Here is a 16249-nt window from a genome sequence, read left to right on the forward strand (position 1 = left end):
TTCAGCTCCACACTTTGTTATCACAGTTTATTAAGTCTCATTTTACAGCTGAATTTTCCCAACCCAGGCAATATTCTGATGGATCTCCTCTGCATCCTTCTTGCACAATCACATTCTTCTGATAGTGTTGTGACCAGGCTGCACTGCACCTGTGGCATAACTAATGGTGTGCATAGTCCAATCATAACCTCACTGCCCTTGTGTTCAGTGCCTTGACTAAGAAAACAATTATCTCATATGTCTTCTTAAAATCATTTAATCTAGCCATCCTGCTGAACCATAGAAACCCCACAGTGTGGAAGCAGGTCATTCAGCTCACGCAGTCTATGCTGATCCTCCAAAGATCATCCCACCCAGATGCATGACGCACCCTATCCCTGCATTTTCCAGCCGAGACAATTCGGGCAATTTAGCATGGCCAATCCACCTAACCTATACATCTTTGGACTGTGGGAAGAAGCCAGAGCAGTTGGAGGAAACCCACAAAGACAGTCGCATGAGGCTGGAGGTAAATCCGGGTCCCTGGTGGTGTGAGGCAGCAGTGCTAACCACTGAACAACCATGCTGCCCAGTACTCTGCTTTCAATAATCTATGGAAACAAGATTCTTTTGTACTTACGTGCAGGGGATAATTTGTGACTTTGTGGGTGACACAGGACTTGTAATAAACAGGAATTCTTGTAAAATATAGAAACCCGATCCATCTTTTCCATTAGGTTGCATCTAAAATACATGTCAATTTGGGAATTTTTGTGCACTTTGTTATAGTGCGGGAGCTAATTTCTGAATTTGTGGGTGACACGGGGGTTAAACGCATTTTATCTTTGAGGTGAGAGTAAAACTTCAAAGGAAGTGAACAAGTTGGTAGAGTGGGCTGATGAGGTTCAACGAGGAGAGGTGGGAGGTGATAGCTTTTGGTAAAAAGAACATTGAGAGACAGTGTACAATAACAGGACATTTCCTGAAAAAATGTGCAAGAAGTTAGAGACCTCTGCATACATGGAGTAGCACAGTGGCTCCGAGGTTAGCACTGCTGTGTCACAGCACTAGGGACCTGGGTTTTAATCCAGCCCTGGGTAACTGCCTGTGTAGAGTTTGCACATTCTCCCCGTGTCTGCGTGGGTTTCTGCTGGTTGCTGTAGTTCGCTCCCATAGTCCAAGGATATGCAGGCTAGGTGAATTGGACATGGTAAACACAGGGATAGGGTTGAGAGTGGCAGGTCTCACTGGGATGTTCTTCACATGGTCATGGTGGGGTTGATGGGCTGAATGACCTGTTTCCACACTGTAGGAATTCCATGTGTATAAGTATATATTGAGGATAATAATGACATGCCTCTAACTTTGCAGTTCTCCCATCTAATCCTCAACTTCTAACAGTGGTAAGGGATTTTCTCTGTTAATTCCTTTAAAAATGCTGAGGAGAAAGGTTCCACAATCAGATCGGACCATAACAATTGATATTTCAGTATATCAAGCAATGGAAAATGAAGAGTGTTTTAGAAATATGGCTGCAACTGGAAGATGCACAAAAGGTACAATTGAGAAAATGCCCAAGTTTCACAGGGTCAATGATGTCCAAAGATAACAACTGAAGTTTTGTATAAGAAGCAATAAGTTGGATTTAATGGAGAATTGTCAATTATTGTTTTCAGTCACCATGCTAAAGGGAGAATTTAAGTCACCTGAACAGATTTGGACTATCTTTTTAAAAAAAGCGGTATGAAAAGAATGGATGACTAAGGGAGATGAAAAGGAACTGAAAGGAAGAAAGAGGGAAATGAGGGAAGAGAGAGAAAAGGGGAAGAGAGAAGATATATGGCGTCTTACATAACCTCAAAGTATCAAAGTTCATTTTGCAACCAATCAGTTGCTTAAACATGACGAAAAATAATCATGAAGTCATTAGAAATGAACTCAAATAGGGAATAGAAAAATTCAAATAGGGAATAAGAATTGACAAAGCTTGGGAAGTGGGAATTGGTTCAAGAATGATGCAGCTGAAACTGTCTATTTTTAAAATTTAACATTTTTCCTAATCCGTTTGTTCAGGAATGTTATTACTTACCTCTGGAGCACGTTGGGATTTGAACCCAGGCCTCCTGTTTCAGGAATAGGGACTTTACTACTGCACAACAAGAGATGTGCCAGCAGAAGCTGTTAACTCTGACAGTTAACTGAATAAATTCAAACCAGACGAATCAGTCTGATCGATCCCGTGTAGATGTGAATGGGCTCCTTGTTTCTCAATTAGTTGATAATCGACTCTCAGCAAACAGCTTTTGTTTTTACATGACTCATTGGTCTCTATGTGAGACTGCACTTTCCTCTGTCTCTCCACAGATGCTGTGTTTCCACAGACCTTTCTGTTTGTTTTTATTTCTGACCTCCTGAAATCTGCAGTGTTTTCCTAATATTTGGGTCTTTTTGTTAACTCAAAATCCAACAGCTTAAAAACAAGTGAAGGAAAGAGCTACTCTCGCTCTGGATTGTTTACTACAGTGAGCAGGACATTGGTTTTAATTCTTGGGAAATGCCAGAACAATCCTATTTTTCATTGTGATTCACCATAAGATTGATAGCACTCAATGGGGAATGTTGCTGAACAAAGACACCTTGGGGTGTAGGCTCATAGTTCCTTGAAAGTGGAGTTGCACGTTGACAGGATAGTGAAAAAGGTGGGATAACAAGGTGTAGAGCTGGATGAACATAGAGCAGGCCAAGCAGCATCAGAGGAACAGGAAGGCTGATGTTTTGGGCCTCGACCTTTCTTCAGACCCCTCCTTCCTGCTCCTCTGATGCTGCTTGGCCTGCTGTGTTCATCCAGCTCTACACCTTGTTATCTCAGATTCTCCAGCATCAGCAGTTCCTACTATCTAGTGAAAAAGGTGTTTGGTGCACTTGGTCAGTACATTGAGTATAGGAGTTGACATGTTGTATTGTGACTGCATAGGACATTGGCAAGACCACTTTTATAATGTTACCTTCAATTCTGGTCTCCCTGCTATACAAAAGATGTTGTGAAACTTGAAAGGGTGTGGAAAAGATTTAGAAGGATGTTGCTGGGGCTGAAGGGTTTGAGCTACAGAGACAGGCCAAGCAAGTTGGGCCTATTTTCACAAGAGCATCGGAGGCTGAGAGATGACATTGTATGGGTTTATAAAATCACGAGGGGCACGGATTGGGTGAAAAACTAAGATCCTTTTTTCCCCGGAGTGGGGGAGTCCAAATCTAGAGGGCTTAGGTTTAAGGTGTGAGGGGAAACACATAAAAGAGACCTAAGGGGCAGATTTTTCACGCAGAGGGTGGTGCGTGTATGGAATCAACTGGTTGAGGAAGTGGTAGAGGGTGATACAATTACAACATGGATACATGATTAAGAAGAGCTTAGAAGGATATGGGCCAAATAGGAGTAAATTAGTTTAGGATTTCTGGTCGGCATGGACAAGTTGGATCAAAGGATCTGATTCCACGCTGTACAACGTTATTACATTTTTCCACCCCCAGGCAAATGGTATGTGCAACCAGTGAAGATGCATTTCGGAGGGTTCTGCTGGTCTCACATCAGGCTCTGTTGAGAGTCTGGGTGTTTCACAGTTGACCCTCAGGACCCTAGCCCTTTAACAGGTTGTAAAACAACTGAAGCCATTTTGAATCTGAACCTCATGCCACTGAGAGCCATGAATTACAAATCAATGAACATTTACATGGAGATTTAACTTCTCAATGTAAACATTCAGATCATTCTATTACCACAAATAAGACCAATATAACCAGCATCTGATCAACATTAAACAACTAAGTAGGTTCTGGATCAGAATGAAACTTTGGATGGAAAATTACCTTCTGAATGCAAATATTAGAAGAATTGCTACCATAGCTATCACTATGGCCAACATACGCAGGATCCAATGCATATTAAACGACCTGGTAGGTTCTGTTAAAAAAAAAAGCAATCAAAATAGGTCAGAAATAATATTTATGCCCTCAAAAGTTGTGAAAGTTTCTAAAAATGAGTTGCAATGCAATGAAACACACTATAATAGATTAGGGAAAAAAAATTAAAACAAATGAGCCTCAGAAAATAGGTTGCATCCTTATTCATCATGTCCAGTGTTTTATAAAACCAGGGAACCACCCTCATTCAGTGCAATCAAATCTTTAGGCTCTCTTTTCAATAAAATGAGCATGTTAACATTCAAATCAAATGAAAGAAAATGTGCAAACTGTTCCCAGTGTGATCTACATATTTGTCTTTTATTGAAGGATTTTCCTTCTTCCCAATATCTATCCATCACAAAATGAAATAGCTGTTGCAAGTTAGATTTCAATTTATCCACTAATCCATATTCATCCACCATTTCTGCAGCCCTTCTTGCTGTTTTAACTTTCTGTTGCTCAACATGAGTTCTTATCATTTCTGGAAGTGAGTTTTTAAACTCCTCCAGCAGTAACCTCTCGAAGATCCTTGCATTTCTTTTCTTCCTTTAATGCTGTCATCCACTGATCAAAGTTGCTCTGTTTAATTCTTTCAAACTCGATATAAGTCTGAACTGATTCTTTTCTCATATTTCTGAACTGTTACCAATGTGCTTCTGGTGCCAATGTGTGGGCACCCAAACTTGCCCGTTTTACTTCTTCATATTCCCTGACACCTCCTCTGACAGCACCGCAAAGTCTTCACTAGCCCTGTCTACCAACTTTGTCATTACCCACATAGATTCTGGCCAATTCATCTGGTTAGCCAATTCCTCATGGGAAATTTAAAAAGGCTTCTACATCTTTTCCATTGAATTTTGGTAATGTTTTGACATATTTGTAGATATCCCTAGCAGTTCTTTGGCTACAATGGGTTTGCTCATCATCACTCTCCTCCTCACAAAACCTTTCTTCTACCTTCATTTCCGTCATTTTAAGTAGCTGTCCTATCAAATTTGCAATATCCAAAGGCCAAGCTCTCTCTCTTTTTCTTTTTGTCTTTCCCCTGCTTGTAACCGTAATTCAAATTGTTTCAGGTCCCTTTCTTTCTCTCCTGCCCTGGCTTTTCTTTCCCTTGCTTTATGTTCTAACTCCAATTGTCTAATTTGCAATTTTTTTTTCTAACTCTGTTGCACATAGCTGTTTTTCTCTGATCTACCTAAATGCTTGATTAACTCCGTTACTATTTCAGCTTTCGCCTTACCCCTAGATAAACCCAATACTAGCCAACCTGCTAATTCTAAAAGTGTATCAGAGATTATAGGAACTGCAGATGCTGGAGAATCCTAGAAAACAAGGCGTGGAGCTGGATGAACACAGCAGGCCAAGCAGCATCTTAGGAGCAGGAAGGCTGATGTTTTGGGCCTAGACCAAGTGCTTCCTTTTCCTTTCGTTCCAAACTTTCTTGGCAAATTTGGGAAGCATCTTTGACCCCCAGAAACTCTTCAGCAATTAGAGAGCCATTTTCCTAATTCTGATTTAGCTAAAAATAAGCAACTAAAATTGAACAGATTTTCCACTTCTGACTTAAGTTTTTTTTAAAGATCTAAGACTCTAGTGCCCAAGTCTGTTTTAAAATCTGCTGGGACCTTTCATACCCTAAACCTGGTCAAATCAGTCAAAATCCATGGGATCCATCCAAATCCATTGCAATCCCGGGCACAAGTCCCCAGTCTGTTATAAAGCAGATAAAATGTGAGGCTGGATGAACACAGCAGGCCAAGCAGCATCTCAGGAGCACAAAAGCTGACGTTTCAGGCCTAGACCCTTCATCAGAGAGGGGGATGGGGAGAGGGAACTGGAATAAATAGGGAGAGAGGGGGAGGCGGACCGAAGATGGAGAGAAAAGAAGATAGGTAGAGAGAGTATAGGTGGGGAGGTAGGGAGGGGATAGGTCAGTCCAGGGAAGACGGACAGGTCAAGGAGGTGGGACGAGGTTAGTAGGTAGATGGGGGTGCAGCTTGGGGTGGGAGGAAGGCATGGGTGAGAGGAAGAACCGGTTAGGGAGGCAGAGACAGGTTGGACTGGTTTTGGGATGCAGTGGGTGGGGGGGGAAGAGCTGGGCCTGTTGTGTGGTGTAGTGGGGGGAGGGCACAAACTGGGCTGGTTTAGGGATGCAGTAGGGGAAGGGGAGATTTTGAAACTGGTGAAGTCCACATTGATACCATTAGGCTGCAGGGTTCCCAGGCGGAATATGAGTTGCTGTTCCTGCAACCTTCGGGTGGCATCATTGTGGCAGTGCAGGAGGCCCATGATGGACATGTCATCTAAAGAATGGGAGGGGGAGTGGAAATGGTTTGCGACTGGGAGGTGCAGTTGTTTGTTGCGAACTGAGCGGAGGTGTTCTACAAAGCGGTCTCCAAGCCTCCGCTTGGTTTCGCCAATGTAGAGGAAGCCACACCGGTTACAGTGGATGCAGTATACCACATTGGCAGATGTGCAGGTGAACCTCTGTTTAATGTGGAACGTCATCTTGGGGCCTGGGATAGGGGTGAGGGAGGAGGTGTGGGGGCAAGTGTAGCATCTCCTGCGGTTGCAGGGGAAGGTGCCGGGTGTGGTGGGGTTGGAGGGCAGTGTGGAGCGAACAAGGGAGTCACGGAGAGAGTGGTCTCTCCGGAAAGCAGACAGGGGTGGGGATGGAAAAATGTCTTGGGTGGTGGGGTCGGATTGTAAATGGCGGAAGTGTCGGAGGATGATGCGTTGTATCCGGAGGTTGGTAGGGTGGTGTGTGAGAACGAGGGGGATCCTCTTTGGGCGGTTGTGGTGGGGGCCGGGTGTGAGGGATGTGTTGCGGGAAATACGGAAGACGCGGTCAAGGGCGTTCTCGATCACTGTGCGGGGAAAGTTGCAGTCCTTGAAGAACTTGGACATCTGGGATGTGCGGGAGTGGAATGTCTTATCGTGGGAGCAGATGCGGCGGAGGCAGAGGAATTGGGAATAGGGGATGGAACCCTTCACCTGCACATCTGCCAATGTGGTATACTGCATCCACTGTAACCGGTGTGGCTTCCTCTACATTGGCGAAACCAAGCGGAGGCTTGGAGACCGCTTTGCAGAACACCTCCGCTCAGTTCGCAACAAACAACTGCACCTCCCAGTCGCAAACCATTTCCACTCCCCCTCCCATTCTCTAGATGACATGTCCATCATGGGCCTCCTGCACCGCCACAATGATGCCACCCGAAAGTTGCAGGAACAGCAACTCATATTCCGCCTGGGAACCCTGCAGCCTAATGGTATCAATGTGGACTTCACCAGCTTCAAAATCTCCCCTTCCCCTACTGCATCCCTAAACCAGCCCAGTTCGTGCCCTCGCCCCACTGCACCACACAACCAGCCCAGCTCTTCCCCCCCACCCACTGCATCCCAAAACCAGTCCAACCTGTCTCTGCCTCCCTAACCGGTTCTTCCTCTCACCCATGCCTTCCTCCCACCCCAAGCTGCACCCCCATCTACCTACTAACCTCATCCCACCTCCTTGACCTGTCCGTCTTCCCTGGACTGACCTATCCCCTCCCTACCTCCCCACCTATACTCTCTCCACCTATCTTCTTTTCTCTCCATCTTCGGTCCACCTCCCCCTCTCTCCCTATTTATTCCAGTTCCCTCTCCCCATCCCCCTCTCTGAGGAAGGGTCTAGGCCCGAAACGTCAGCTTTTGTGCTCCTGAGATGCTGCTTGGCCTGCTGTGTTCATCCAGCCTTACATTTCATTATCTCTGATTTAGCTGTAATAGGTCTGTGATCGACTTTTCAGTCATAGATCACTGTTCCCTTCAACATGGCAAGTTGTCCTGATTAAAACAAAAGACTCTGCTGTCTTGACAGTACAGGAGAAGAACAATCAAAAGAAAGAGGGAATGAGGCATTATGTTGCAGGACCTGGCCTGCCTTGTCGAGTCACAAAGCACCTGCTTGTTTTCTGCAGGAATGGTGGCTGGCTCCATTCAGGTCTACTCACAAATCATTTCAGGCAGGCTTCAGGAATGGAAGGGAAGAGGGAAACTGCGTGCAGATTTCACTTCCTTTAACTTTTATCTCAGTGCAACCCCATTCAAGCTGAACACTGACAGTAAAAAAAACTTAAAGACTCTGAAAAAACACAGTCCACAATCTGACCGGCAGCAAAAGCCCCCATATCTTATAAATTCTCAATCCATGCTGCAAAACAGGAGCAATGAGGAATCCACAATGCACATAACAGTTAGCAAAGGCTCATGAAAAGTATGGAGACAGATACCTTACCAATAAAAACCTCATTGCTCCATTCACTCCAAAACATATTCTCGTTGCAAGTATGTTTTGCCTTTCTTCTTACTTTCAATGAGTAACGTTTTGTGGGGTTGATACTTCCAAGGACATACTTTGTTTCTTCCCCAGCAGAGAGAAGCTAAAAGCAAAACAATTAGTCATGCAGAGCTCACGTGCCGGAAAGAAACTAGAAAATAAAGGAGGCCTATTTCCTGAGATAGTAGGAACTGCAGATGCTGGAGAATCTGAGATAACAAGATGTAGAGCTGGATGAACACAGCAGGCCAAGCAGCATCATAGGAGCAGGAAAGCTGACGTTTCGGGCCCAGACCCTTTTTCAGAAATGGGTTCAGAAATTTCAGAAGAACGGTCTAGGCCCAAAATGTCAGCATTCCTGCTCCTATGATGCTGCTCGGTCTGCTGTGTTCATCCAGCTCAATACCTTGTTATCTCAGGCCCATTTCCTGTTTATTTTTTCACCATGAGTTATCATGGTCTGACATGCATTGCCATAAGTGGAAGCAAATTCAACGGCAACATTCTCGAGGCAATAGTATCACATTCCAGAGAAACAAAAGTATTTTACAGAAATGGGGAAAGAGCAGATGAGCAGGACCAACAGCAAACATGACTTCAAATAAAAGTCAGCCAAGCCCAGTTGGCTGATTGGCCTCTTTCTGTTCTGGATGATGGAGTGAAGTGAACATAGAACATAGAACATTACAGCACAGTACAGCCCTTCGGCCCTCGATGTTGTGCCGACCTGTCATACCGATCTCAAGCCCATCTAACCTACACTATTCCATGTACGTCCATATGCTTGTCCAATGACGACTTAAATGTACCTAAAGTTGGCGAATCTACTACCGTTGCAGGCAAAGCATTCCGTTCCCTTACTACTCTCTGAGTAAAGAAACTACCTCTGACATCTGTCCTATATCTTTCACCCCTCAATTTAAAGCTATGCCCCCTCATGCTTGCCGTCACCATCCTAGGAAAAAGGCTCTCCCTATCTACCCTATCTAACCCTCTGATTATTTTATATGTTTCAATTAAGTCACCTCTCAACCTTCTTCTCTCTAATGAAAACAGCCTCAAGTCCCTCAGCCTTTCCTCGTAAGACCTTCCGTCCATACCAGGCAACATCCTAGTAAATCTCCTCTGCACCCTTTCCAAAGCTTCCACATCCTTCTTATAATGCGGTGACCAGAACTGTACACAATACTCCAAATGCGGCCACACCAGAGTTATGTACAGCTTCACCATAACCTCTTGGTTCCGGAACTCAATCCCTCTATTAATAAAAGCTGAAACACTGTATGCCTTCTTAACAGCCCTGTCAAGCCGGGTGGCAAATTTCAAGGATCTATGTACATGGACACCGAGATCTCTCTGCGCATCTACACTGCTAAGAATCTTACCATTAGCCCTGTACTTTGCCTTCCGGTTACTCCTACCAAAGTGCATCACCTCACACTTGTCTGCATTAAACTCCATTTGCCACCTCTCAGCCCAGCTCTGCAGCTTATCTATGTCTCTCTGTAACCTACAGCATCCTTCGTCACTATCCACAACTCCACCGACCTTAGTATCGCCTGCAAATTTACTAACCCATCCTTCTACGCCCTCATCCAGGTCATTTATAAAAATGACAAATGGCAGTGGACCCAACACCGACCCTTGCGGTACACCACTAGTAACTGGTCTCCAGGATGAACATTTCCCATCAACTACCACCCTCTGTCTTCTTTCAGCAAGCCAAATTCCTATCCAAACTGCTATATCTCCCACAATTCCATTCCTCCGCATTTTGTACAATAGCCTATTGTGGGGAACCTTATCGAACGCCTTGCTGAAATCCATATACACCACATCAACCGGTTTACTCTCATCTACCTGTTTGGTCACCTTCTCAAAGAACTCAATAAGGTTTGTAAGGCACGACCTTCCCTTCACAAAACCGTGCTGACTATCCCTGATCAATTTATTCTTTTCTAGATGATTATAAATCCTATCCCTTATAACCTTTTCCAACACTTTCCCAACAACTGAGATAAGGCTCACTGGTCTATAATTACCAGGGTTGTCTCTACTCCCCTTCTTGAACAGGGGAACCACATTTGCTATCCTCCAGTCATCTGGCACTATTCCTGTAGACAATGACGAGTTAAAGATCAATGCCAAAGGCTCGGCAATCTCCTCCCTGGCTTCCCAGAGGATCCGAGGATAAATCCCATCCAGCCCAGGGGACTTATCTATCTTCACCCTCTGTAGGATTTCTAATACCTCTTCCTTGTGAACCTCAATCCCACCTCGTCTAGTAGCCTGTATCTCAGTATTCTCCTCGACAACATTGTCGTTTTCTAGAGTGAATACTGTTGAAAAATATTCATTTAGCGCTTCCCCATCTCATCTGACTCCACACACAACTTACCACTACTATCCTTGATTGGGCCTAATCTTACTTTCGTCATTCTTTTATTCCTTAAATACCTATAGAAAGCCTTAGGGTTTACCCTGATCCTATCCGCCAACAACTTCACATGTCTCCTCCTGGCTCTTCTGAGCTCTCTCTTTAGATCTTTCCTGGCTACCTCTTAGCCCTCAAGTGCCCTAACTGAGCCTTCACATCTCATCCTAACATAAGCCTTCTTCTTCCTCTTGACCAGAGATTCCACCTTCTTCGTAAACCACGGCTCCCACACTCTACGGCTTCCTCCCTGCCTGACAGGTACATGCTTGTCTAGGACACACAGGAGCTTTTCCTTGAATAATCTCCGCATTTCTACTGTGCCCATCCCCTGCAGTTTCCTTCTCCATCCTATGCTCCCTAAATCTTTCCTAATCGCATCGTAATTGCCTTTCCCCCAGCTATAACTTTTGCCCAGTGGTATAAACCTATCCCTTTCCATCACTAAAGTAAACATAACAGAATTGTGATCGCTATCACCAAAGTGCTCACCTACTTCCAAATCTAACACCTGGCCAGGCTCATTACCCAGTACCAAATCTAATGTGGCTTCACCCCTTGTTGGCCTATCTACATATTGTGTCAGGAAGCCCTCCTGCACACACTGGACAAAAACTGACCCATCTATAGTACTCAAACTATAGTGTTCCCAGTCAATATTTGGAAAGTTGAAGTTCCCCATGACAACTACCCTGTCTCTCTCACTCCTATTGAGAATCATCTTTGCTATCCTTTCCTCTACATCTCTGGAACTATTCGGAGGCCTATAGAAAACTCCCAGCAGTGTGACCTCTCCTTTCCTGTTTCTAACAATGAAGAATGATGGGAAAATATTTGTGTGGAGGATAAAGACCAGCATGAACCTAAAGGGCAGAATGGCCTGTTCCTTGTGCTATAAAATGCAGTATGATTTAAGTTTAAGAAAATTTGTGGAAGATTGTTCTTTAATAGCAATGATTAGAGATACACATAGAGAATGTGCCGAGATTAATGGCCCAAATATTAAGGCTTGTACAAAACAGCAGGTATATTTGATCCCTTTGAATCCAATTCACTCTTAAGTGAAGAAGTGTCACTGGACTTAAAATATTAACTCTGGATTTCTCTCCACAGTCGCTGCCAGGCCTGCTGACAGTTTTCAGCAATTCCTGTTTTTGATTCACTGTTCACTGTAACTTCCCCTTTCCATCTGATGGGTGATAGCTCGCATTCATGTTGTGAAATCAGATTGACCGTCAGTGTTGCATTTACTAGACGCCAATCTTCTGGTGCTTTTCTGAAATCTATAAATCTCTGGAAAATCACAGCCAGCACATCTAATTTCGTTTAGAGCTCTAAGATTAGATTAGATTACATTACGTACAGTGTGGAAACAGGCCCTTCGGCCCAACAAGTCCACACTGCCCCTTGAAGCATCCCACCCAGACCTATTCCCCTATAACCCACACACCCCTGAGCACTACGGGCAGTTTAGCATGGCCGATCCACCTAACCTGCACATCTTTGAGTTGTGGGAGAAAACCGGAGCACCCGGAGGAAACCCACGCAGACGCAGGGAGAATGTGCAAACTCCGCACAGACAATTGCCCGAGGCTGGAATCGAACTTAGATCCCTGGTGCTGTGAGACTGCAGTGCTAACCACTGAGCCACCGTGCCACCCAAAGGGGTTGGTCATCAACTTCTGGAGACTTGTCAGAATTTAATCCATTGAATTTCTCTAGCATTTCTTGCTCTGCTGACATCAATTTCTATAATCTTCACTGTCCTTTAATATATGTGCTACCCGTTTGCTGGTATGCAACTTGTGTCTGTTATTTAAAAGATAAACAATTTTTTTTTCTGGATTATTTCCTCAGTTTTCGTAATATATCCCATCTCTACTTCCAAACGGCGAAGTATCACTTTAGCTCCTCTCTTCCTTTCTACATATCTGTAAAAGCAACTGTTTTTGTTTTTTTATATATTTCTGGCTTTGATACCATAACTTTTCCATTTACCATTAACATTTAGGTGACCATTTGTTGATTTCTAAAACATCCCAGTTCTCAGATATGCTCCAACTCTGCGGATCATCAGACACTTTTTTTTAACTAATACACTCATTAACTTTCAACATATTCCTTTGTGGATGGCTATTTGTCACGGAAGTTCTGTTTTTCAATGCAATGCATTTTTGTTGAATATTTTCAATTACTTCTTTAAACATTCTCTACTGCTGTTTGCCACCAAATCTCTGTGTCTACTCACACAATTAACATTAGCTAATTTACCCCTCACACCTCTAAGCAATTGGTCTTGCTTAAGTTTACGGTTCTTGATTGTGGTTGGGATATGTTGTGTTTAAACCTACAATGAGATTTGAAATTCAATATTAAACACGATAGTGGATTTTTAAAGAAACATATTAATTGCTTGCAACTCAAGAGAGTAAAGGAAGGAATATATACATTTACCTCAGTACTACCTTGATCTAAATTTGTGACATTCAATTGATATTCAGTGCATTCATTATCTGGAGGCACGTCCCACATCACTGTCAGATTTGGTAAAACCCTAAGATTTTCTGGCTGGTTGTATATCTCTGAAAGTTAAGATGACAAAAGGAATTCACAATCAATTGAACATTTACTGCAATGAAAACCACTTCAACCCAAATGTCACAAAGCAGAATATCTCATACCATGTTCCTGTGGGTTAAATTCTGTATAATAGGCCTGAATCAATGTGGAATTACTTGATCCATTGATACAGAGTAAAATCTTTTCAACATCGACTTTGATTTCAGCAACATGGCAGCCCTGTCTGCCATGCTCATCCACAAAATAATGGGTACATTGCGCAGTGTTCCCGTCCTGTCTTAAAGGGAAAGTACTTGCAATCAATATACTAAAAAAGCAGCAAATTGTATTAGAACATAGAACATAGAACAATACAGCACAGTACAGGCCCTTTGGTCCACGATGTTGTGCGAAACTTTTACCATAAACCGAAGGTCTATCTAACCTCTGCCACTGCATTATACTATCATCCATATGCCTATCTAATAGCCGCTCAAATGCCCCTGCTGAGACTGACTCCACTACCCTCTCCGGCAATGCATTCCACGTGCCATTGCTCTCTGAGTAAAGAAAAAGTATTATGCATCCACATTTGATATTTACCTGTAATACATTATATATCGGGTATCATGTGGTGCCTTGCTGCCTCGTCTCCATGTACAATTCATAAATGAATAATTATAGATGATACATGAGACGTCAGAAGCCAATGTTTCTTGGTCACCTGTAATAATAAACTGGGTTTCAATCAAAAGATATTGCAATATCAACTGCTCATTAAATGAATTATGAGTGAACAGGATTTCTGTAAAGTGTTACAGCACAAAAAGATGTTTTCTTTTGTAAAATTAATTCTACCGCATGAATCTGCAATATAAAAAAGGAAAGCATTATGCAACCTCTTAAGCAGATCAGAAGGACAATTATGACCTTCTTTGATGTAGGATATAATTTTCACTCCCTGGAGGTAGCGAAGTGGAGAAATAATTGCGTGAGTTTCGACTGGAAAAAAACTCACATGTTTCTCACCACCTCTGTCTTAAATGATGGATAAAAAGTAGCTCTGATGAAGAGCCAATGGGTTTGAATGGTAACTCAGCTTTCTTTCCACAAATGTTGCCAGACCTGCTGAGTTTCTCCAGTAACTTCTGTGTTTCAGATCTGCAGCATCTGCAGTTCTCTGATTTTCAGTAAGAAGCAATGTAGACTCTAAGCCGATCAGTGTGCAGGCACCATTCCCAGTATTGACTTTGTTTTGGACACCACTGCCAAGCACAGATCTCAGAAGTCTGGGGAGGCTATTCAGGGAGTTAACAGTACTATCGCCGGTCAGTTAATCCAGAAGACCCAGATAATGCTCTGGGAACCTGGGTTCAAATCGCCTCATAGCAGATGGTCCAATTTGAATTCAATAAATGCCTGGAATTAAGAATCTGATAATGACTACTGACCCATCATCGATTGTTGGAAAAACCCATCTGGTTCACTAACACCCTTTAGGGAAGGAAACTGCCATCCTTACCTGGTCTGGCCAACATGTGACACCAGACCCACCAGCAATGAGGTTGACTCTTAACTACCCTCTGAGCAATTAGGGATGGACAGTACACGCTTCCCTCATCCCTGGAATGAATAAAGGGAAAAAAAATAGCCTGTGCAGAAAGAAACAAAATTAGGGGGAACATGATGTGAGGATGACTATGGGCAATTTGCTTCACTCACCAGCAACTAAAGTGGCCAAAGATTGTGCGGCCATGTGGTGGCTGTACAGGACATTAGTTAGGCCATTTTTGGAGTAATACTTTCAATTCTGGCCTCCCTGCTTTGAAAGGACTTAGGGAAACTTGAAAGTGTTCAGAAAAGAATTACAAAGATGTTGCCAGGGTCAGAAAGTTGGAGCTACAAGGAGAGGCTAAATAGGCTGGAACTATTTTCCCTAGGTCGTCAGAGGCTGAGGGGTGATGTTGTAGCGGTTTAAAAAATCATGAGGGTCATCGATAGGTGAATAACCAAGGCCGTTTCCCCAGAGTAGGAGAATCCAAAATGAGAGGACATTGTTTAAATAGACAGAGGAAAGAAGTAAAAAGGACTTAATGGGCAACATTTTCATGCAGAGTGTGGTTCGTGTATGAGGTACCAGAGGAAGTGGTGGAGACTGGTACAATTACAATATTTAAAAGGCATCTGGATGGGTACATGAATAGGAAAGGTTTAGAGGGATATGGGCCAAATGTTGGCAAATAGGACTAGATTCACTTAGGATATCTGGACAGCATGGACGAGTTGGACTGAAGGGCCTGTTTCCATGCTGTACAGCTCTACGACTCTAAATAGCAATGTGGGAGGCTCAGTTTTTCACCTCATCACCTACCACTCTGATGGCTAGGAAAGGTGAGTTATTTCCCAACTGGGAAATGGTAGCAACCCTCCTGCCAAATTGTGGGGAGACGGCCTCCAATTGTCCCAACTCTGGTGGGGTCCCAACAAGTGCCCTCTGAAAGCCAATACCCTTGCCCTTCCCTCAGTCGCCTCACCCAGCGCCATAACTATAAAACCATTATGAGCAGCCCCAGTTGCTTTTGAGATATTGATGATAAGCCTTCTTTTAAAAAAACTGCAGCTAATTTGAAAAAGACATTGTTGATACTTCCAGCACATTGAATCAGTGACAAAGAAGGAATGACAATTTAGGTTGAAAACCCCATGGTATGAGACCTGGAGAGGAATGCCCAATCCTGGGCAGCACACTTGGCTAGGACGTGAGCACTTTTGAAGGTTTTGCAGAAATGCCTTACATGAATTTGTCCAAGGATGAGGGGTAACAGTTAAGTGGACATATTGCTGAAGTAGAGAGATAGTAGGAACTGCAGATGCTGCAGAACTTGAGATAACAAGGTGTAGAGATGGATGAACTCAGCAGGCCAAGCGGCATCTTAGGAGCAGGAAAGCTGATGTTTCTGGCCTGGACCCTTCATCAGAAACCCAAAACGTCA

At 43.6% G+C, this 16249-nt stretch overlaps 1 protein-coding gene across 1 annotated transcript in view; it reads right to left on the reverse strand.

Moving 5' to 3' along the window:
* Window positions 1-16249, reverse strand: part of LOC125453583 (interleukin-13 receptor subunit alpha-2-like) — a 68367-nt gene that overhangs the window by 12428 nt on the left and 39690 nt on the right. The window contains exons 5-9 of the mRNA XM_059646793.1: window positions 13860-13980; window positions 13379-13554; window positions 13152-13279; window positions 8222-8366; window positions 3844-3937 (exon numbers count right to left, since the gene is read on the reverse strand). Coding sequence (XP_059502776.1) covers window positions 3844-3937; window positions 8222-8366; window positions 13152-13279; window positions 13379-13554; window positions 13860-13980 — 664 coding nt within the window. The remainder of the gene's footprint in view (window positions 1-3843; window positions 3938-8221; window positions 8367-13151; window positions 13280-13378; window positions 13555-13859; window positions 13981-16249) is intronic.

The sequence above is a fragment of the Stegostoma tigrinum genome, chromosome 6 (assembly GCF_030684315.1).
Source record: "Stegostoma tigrinum isolate sSteTig4 chromosome 6, sSteTig4.hap1, whole genome shotgun sequence".
Lineage (NCBI taxonomy): Eukaryota > Metazoa > Chordata > Chondrichthyes > Orectolobiformes > Stegostomatidae > Stegostoma > Stegostoma tigrinum.